Source organism: Squalius cephalus (assembly GCF_949319135.1).
Source record: "Squalius cephalus genome assembly, chromosome: 10".
NCBI classification, from domain to species: domain Eukaryota; kingdom Metazoa; phylum Chordata; class Actinopteri; order Cypriniformes; family Leuciscidae; genus Squalius; species Squalius cephalus.
In genome coordinates this window covers 4,764,124-4,771,603 of record NC_137131.1, presented here as the reverse complement: position 1 = coordinate 4,771,603, position 7,480 = coordinate 4,764,124, and the positions used below count along the sequence as shown (strand labels likewise).

Here is a 7,480-nt window from a genome sequence, read left to right as displayed (position 1 = left end):
AAATGTAGTCAATCCATCGCAATTACAAAAGGTCAGGATTACTTACTGGAAATTGTACAAAAACCCTGATCCGTACCTTAAAAACGCTGTGTCAATCTTGCCAAGCACCTCACATAAAACTGAGTTGGAGGCTCAATAAAACACAGCTATCCTTGAGTGAAGGAGAGCTATGCGCAATGTGTGAAAACAAACATCAGATCAATCCGGCTGTGGAATTCCCAAAGGAAAGGTGAATAGCTCCGTGTAAAGTTTCACCTTCAGAAAAGGGCCCTTAAGTTTCAGTAATTGTGAGGAGCATTCTGGCATTGGCCCTCTCTCTCGTGTGTTTCCCATGAGAATGATTTCAGTCGGGGCAAAGAGTCACTCAGTTTGACCTCTATCCCCAAGAGCACAGCCTCACCACAAACTGAACCAAAATAAGAATTATGTAAAAATAAACAAGTGGGTAAGGGGCATAGTGCATTAAAAAGTCTCATGAAAAGTAACATCAATCTGCAGACTGAAAAAAGCTGGCAAAACATTTGTATGTAATCAAAAAATGAAGTTGTACTTGTACAACCACTTAAAATGACAAATTGCCGTTTCTGCTTCAGAATCCCATCTTTAAATATTTTAAATGTTATTCTGAATGACTGCAGATCAACTTACTGTTAAAGATTTTGGCCTAACTGTGAGCCTTTTTAAACGTGTGCATCACTCATCTTCAAAGCAGGATTGTGCAAAATTCAGATTGAAAGAACTGGATCCCTTTTAATTCATGAGTGTGATTTTGGATCTATCTATCTATCTATCTATCTATCTATCTATCTATCTATCTATCTATCTATCTATCTATCTATCTATCTATCTGTCTATCTGTCTGTCTGTCTGTCTGTCTGATTAATTAAAAGTTATTTGAATTTCTTTGAAATTGACTTCTTTTTAATTCTACTTCCTAACATTTAGATTTTAATTGCACATCTGCATCTATTTTGCTACCTCAGTTCAAATTCCGGAATCGAATTCGAATTCCAAAAGGCATTCCAAATCCAATTCTGAATGGTGCACAACTAGACCACAAAATAATAATTTTTGTTGTTGTTAATGAGCAAAATCTGACCTATAATCAATTTTAGAACAGGGAGAAAAAAACTCTCTATATCCTTCAGTCCGCGGGGGTGAGAAAATGCTGCGGAGGAGACGAGAGACAGAACGCGTGTTAATAGACCTCCCTCAGCCTCCCCCCGCTCCTCTACACACTCCCTCGCTCCCAGATAAGAGGACAGAACTCTCTCACTCTGGTCATTTCACACACCGCTCTGGGATAGGAAGGAAAGTTCTCCTCTTTTGTTTACTTTTCTCTCGTGTTAAGAGCCTACAGATTGGGAGACTCATTTAGACGGGCTGTCTCCTTTTCTCCTTGAATTCTTTCGTTGCCTTCTTATCTATCTGTGAGAGTCTGTTGTAGTTACTCAAGGGTCAGTGCCTGTGCCCAGTTCCTCTGGGAAACCTCGTGGAAACCAGGAACTTCTCCAGCATCAAAGGTCCTGCAGCAAAGAACAAAGTCCAACTGTGAAGAAAAGAAGAGAAAAGAGTCAAAAAGCCTCTTCATCTCCATCCAACCATGTTTTCCTTCATCAAAAGAGCGTGAACTACTGAGTTGGCGCTTTCTCTTGACCGCAGGTGGCCTTTCCTTTTGCTCTCGCTGCCATGAGGCTTGCCAGAGGTGGTTGGCATTTGGCTCTGCTGCTGGCGTCGATTGGCCTGGTGAGTTCCGGAAACGGGAACGGTCAGGGGAGACGTGGAGGAGGCGAGAGGAAGAGAAAGCTTCACCGCGTGCAGCACGGCCAGTGCAGCTACACCTTTATCCTTCCAGAGATGGAGAGCTGTCAGGGTGGAGCGGACCAGACAAGCAGGACCAGCGTGGTTCAGCGGGACTCTCCACCGGCGGACGGCGAATGGTCCTCTCAGAAGCTGCAGCATCTGGAGACGGCCATGGAAAACAACACGCAGTGGCTGCAGAAGGTGAGAATGGACTTAATAATGAGACAAACCTGGCAGTATTTCAGTAGAGGTGTAATTCAAGTCATTATGGGAATGGTTGTAATTACGAGTTGCACACAATTTTTAAAGCCTCAGGTGCAGCATGCTGATTACAAAATCATGGCAGAAGCAATCAGTATTCATCATAATTAAGTTTAAATTGTTAATGTTCATTGTGCAATTTAGTTCACAATTTGGCATTCTGACGATATAGAATAGTGTAAAACCTTGGCAGAAATTTTTGAAGCGACAGGCTTGTGCAACAAAACTACACTTCCCAATCCCATCATTCTCTGCGGCAGCACTAGAACACTAAAATTCAAGATAATACTGTACATAAACTCATAAGTAGGAACTTCCTGGAGAACTTAAAGGCTGCATAAAACTGCATTGATGCATTGCAATCTGACAAGGAAAACTTCAGAATGCAATGATTGATTATAATTACTATAACAATATGCAATGAATTCTGCATTCATTTCTTATCCAAAATACAATTACTGAGCCTATAATTTATTGTTGAAAATGAAAAGTTAATTGTCTAAATAAAACTGTTTGAAAAGTACATTTAAAAAGGTAAAAGTCAATTATCCCCTTAGCTCAATGTGTATCTTCAGCAAAATGAAATAATGACCAAGGTGCAGATTTCATGATTCATTGCGTCATTTAATAAATGATCATAATCAATATGAATACCGGTCAGAGCAAACATTTACATCCCTTCTTCAGATGTAAAAACCTGAAGCTCATTTATATTCAGATGGGTGAACTGTTAGGGTGCAGATGCTGGCCAAATGGCCAGATGTAGATGTTGGCTGAGTTGGTTTGAGAAGCTGAGCGATGCAAATACATTTATCAAAATAGAATGGAAAGAAAGATCTGCTTGAATACTCAATACTGTGCCGTTTCCAAAAACACAACCTGTTGAAAGCGACTCAGCCATTTGATTCCAAGACCTCCATTGCTTTTGGAACTGTCATGTGTGATTTCCATTAACAGAACTCTATTTGTAATTTCAGCTAAGTGCATTGACTAAGCACCATTTCAAACATCAAAGTGAGCTTGCAAGAACTTTCACATCTGAATAAATAGATGAAACACTCATTTCGCTAATAATAGAGAAGTGGCAATTAAACAGGAGCCAGATGACAAAATCAGAAAAGCATTTGATCTGCATAAGTGCCGATGATGTATTACTCCATTCAAATGTGAAGAATGCAAGTCTTGATTGGCACTTCAAGGGAACTTTGCTCAGTGACATTAATTGAGCTAATGAATAGATGAAGTGCTGTGATGTAGAGTGAAAGTTTGCCAAGTGTGTGCATGTTTTGCATCTGTGTCTATGTGTTCAGTCCACCACCCAAGTTGACAATCAATACGGCTCAAAGGAAGACAGCTTGCACCTCTACAGGAAAGAGACGCGACCCTTGACTCTGTTTAAGAAGAGGTCAGATTGCGATAAGAGTCATTTAATTATAAACACTTGCTGCTTTCATTGCTTTCAAGCCTTTATGAATTAAATTGGTGGTAAATAACAAGGAGCATGAAATGCTTAAAAGCAGGCCTATATAATCAGCTCAATAAAGCTCTCTTTTAATTCTCTCAAGATGCGATTTTGCAAATTATGCATTTACACACAGTGAGGTCCAAAAGTAAGTGACCACATTAAGCAGACAAATTTAGATAATTGTGAAAGCAGTGAAATTCATGTTAATTTTTCACTGTAATATGTAGAAGGATTTTTGACCCCCACTGTATATAACTTAAATTTTAATATAGAAATGTGCACACATGTAAATATAAATACTTGAAACTCTTTGTAAATCATCTATTTAAACAGGCCCCTCAATGTTCTCACTTGAGTGTTAGGTATTCTGCAAGCTTATTAAAATCCTTTGAGGGCCTGGTACATGTGTTGCTCTGGCTGTATAATTGGGCAAAATGTTTATGGAGGAGGAGTGTTTAGTTTACAGGCAAATGACCGAAACTAAACGGATATGCTCTCTTAGATTGCTCTTTCTGCTCACCCCTTACCTGATAACTGCATTCACAAGCAATGGGAGACATGCCATGTATTTGACTCCATTAACTAGAAGGAGAGGGGAGGGGTGGTATATAGACTATAGGAGTATATGGAAAGCATGAGGAGCCATTTGAAGTCTTTGCTTATTTTTTGTGTAATGGCCGTGGACCAAAGATCTCCCTGGAAAAGAGTTCTTCAAAGGCCAAGGGATTAGCGATAGTACGTCCCATTTAGAGCAGCTTGAGATATGGCAAAACCCCAGACCCCTTTGAGTGGGAGCCTCACTGGATGCAGAATAACAAGAAAAGAACCTTCTCAACTTCAATTCACAACGTTTTGGCTTAAAAAGGTACCTCACGAAACTGATTTCAGACAGCGTAAATAAATGATCTACAGCAAAATAGAGCGAGCTTTGGTGATAACTAAGCAAATATTTAATAACTATACTAGTAATTTAAAAAAAAAGATATCTTTCCTTTTCCTTTAATCCTCCCTTATCGGGCTTATGCTTCTCTGAACAATGCCTGAACTTCGTATTTTGAGCACTTGTTGCGTTGTTTTTGCCTCTTCACGATGACTCGCTTAATGTAGTCCTAAATTGTAAGTCGCTTTGGACAAAAGTGTCTGCTAAATGACTAAATGTAAATGTAATTTCTCGCTGGAAAGGACATCAGAAGTGGAAAACATTGGTCAAAAATGTACGTCTACACACAAACTGACCACCAACCGCACTCTCAGACTCCATCTTTATTTATTTAGCTTGAAGGATACGAAGCGAAGGATACATGCTGCCTTTAAAAATCAATCAGATGAAGGTATCTCAGGAGACAGGAAGTGAAGCTTAGCTAACATTGGATTCGGACGTTCTCTACCATGGAATGCATCCTCTGAAGGCAACCATTTTAAGCCCATGAGAGACCCAACTAATTAGTTCAAAAACACGGATTCTTCTTTTAGCAACTTCACACTGTTGTGTGTTGCTAAGACGCTTTCTTCTGCTGCTTTGTATAGAACTATATTCATTGTAGGAGAAAAAATGTATTAATATACTACTGAAATTAGTACTTTATTTCAGTAAGGATGCATTAAATTGATCAAGTACATTTTTCTTAATAATAAGAAATGTTTATTGAGCAGCAAATCAGCATATTAGAATGATTTCTGAAAGATCATGTGACACTGAAGACGAGGGTAATGATGCTGAAAAAGTCAGCTTTGCATCACAGGAATAAATTACATTTTAAAATATAAAATTGTAATAATATTTTACTATATTACTGTGTATATATATATATATATATAGTTTTATGCTTAAATCAAATGCTTAAATCCCAACTCTCCTCAATGAGCTGCACGATTTGAGGTATCATTCATGTCTGTAGCGCAAATTGTGCAGGACAAGTACGCACCAAAGTTTAATACTTATTGTTAGGGGTTTGCTCAAATCCATAACCCTAAGTTTGAGCAATAATAATTATGATGATTGCCTAATTATTGGCAATACAACACGATGCCAATGGTCAGCAGGCCTCAGAACTGAAACAAGACCTGCAATTTGGCAATGGCTGTGCATTCATCACACTGCAATCAATGCTCTTTTCCAAGGACGCTGAAAAAACAACATTTAGAGCCAAATGTACTTTAAACTGTTTGAGCAAAGGTGGCTCAATTATTACTTTGTAAAAGAGCCACTTAGAAAATGAAAGTTAGAAAGTAAATACTAAAAGAAGACGACAACAGTAAAACTTCTCAGCATGTGACTGGTTTTAGTACGTGCTGTTCCTCCTAATGCAACACCACATTAACAAGCCTCCAGCGTCTTGGCTAATGTTTTTTTTTTTTTTTTTGGTTCTCTGGCCTATTGTGCACTTCATTCCTCTATGGAGAACTGAGAGAGATCGTCGGAGTGAAGGATTGCTGGAGGAAAGGATGGGAAAACACAAATCCTGCTGAGTTTATAATGTCTGGGCACTGTCTTTAATGATCCCGTAAAACACGGTTGCTGGGCTTCCTTGGGAGTCGAGCGAGGGCTGGACTGGTGATTACTCCCTCTATCAACGTGCCGAATCTGAGCCGTACACATCAAACGCTCACTCAGCACACATTATCCTGCGAAGAATGTTCTCGGATAGCTCGAAATGAAAGTCTTACCCATTGCGGGAGACTCACAAACATGTTAGGGAGTCTGATTGTTGCATTGATTGTGACCTAACTTTTAGTCCAGACTGAATTTAATGCCATTTTCGATTAGTTGTACGTTCACTCGAGTCTGCTGTAAAAATCTATGAACATTTTTGACAGCTATGAATGATTCCTCAAGCCAAATGCCTTCAAATTGCATATAAGTATTTTAATATCCTCTTTGAACTCTAAACGTTCTGGATCTGTGCAGAAGTCCAGTGGCACAGCAAGACATTGGGTTTGGATAATACGCACAACGGGAGTGATGTGTTAAATGTGTGTGTTCTTGTCTCTTATAAATGTCGTCTCTGTTTATGCATGCTCGTATATTGAGTTTGGCTCAGATCACAGCAGAAGGCTTCGCTTTGTTAAACAAACATTGTGCTCGTGTTTATCATTCTTGGGGAAGTGTCTTTGAGAGCAAAGAGAGATGCCGGGCTTGGAGAAGAGCTGGACGTGGGCTCGCTTGTGTTGCTTTCATTGACATCAGTCAACATTAAGAGATCTCCCCTGGAGCCAGAACTCCTACAGAGCGACAACAGCCTCGCTGATAGCGCTGAACTTTAACTTTACAGCCGCTTTGGCAGTGGCATTGTATGCAGTCCATCTACTGAACACATTCAGCTGTCAGTATCAGTGACATGCTGCTATGATTGGAAACCTTAGATTGCTGTTTTGCTCCCTAATTGAAGTAACTAAGTAGATGTTTGCAGCTTTTATGAAATTGTAAGTGGTGTTTGCTTGTGATTCAAAGGGAGTTGCTATGCAACTGTTATAGTATTTTTATCATAACAGTAACACTGGAAAATATAGTGACATTTATAAGAAATAAACTTGCAATTATGAGACGTGAAACAATTAAAAAAAGGTCACAATTAACTTTTTTTATTTTGAGCTTCCACAGGGTTCAATTGTCTGTAAGTAAACAGGACAAATAGCATGTTATTCAAAAAAGTAACTCATGGTTTTATGATGACAATTCTAAAAGTAACATGTAACTTGTTACCTTCAAAAAGTACAATTTTAACAACTGTGATAAACGTGTTTAGCCTGGCAACCCAGACCTACATCAAGATGTTAGGTCTGGCAACTCACCATAGACACGGCTCAATCCGAGGGATGGGATAAACGGCTGTCTTTCAAATTCACTCTGCACGCAATAGGACAGCGCTTCAACCAACCAGAGCGTTTTCCCAACAGCGGAGCTAACGTTAGTTGATAGATTCAACTTTTCAATCTGGCCGGCAAAACTAC

At 39.3% G+C, this 7,480-nt stretch overlaps 1 protein-coding gene across 1 annotated transcript in view; it reads left to right on the top strand.

The window, feature by feature from the left end:
• The first annotated feature begins 1,175 nt into the window (after positions 1–1,175).
• Positions 1,176–7,480, top strand: part of angpt4 (angiopoietin 4) — a 41,715-nt gene continuing 35,410 nt past the window's right edge. Inside the window, exon 1 of the mRNA XM_079883456.1 lies at positions 1,176–2,004. Within this exon, the coding sequence (XP_079739582.1) occupies positions 1,690–2,004 (315 nt within the window). The 5' untranslated portion in view covers positions 1,176–1,689. The remainder of the gene's footprint in view (positions 2,005–7,480) is intronic.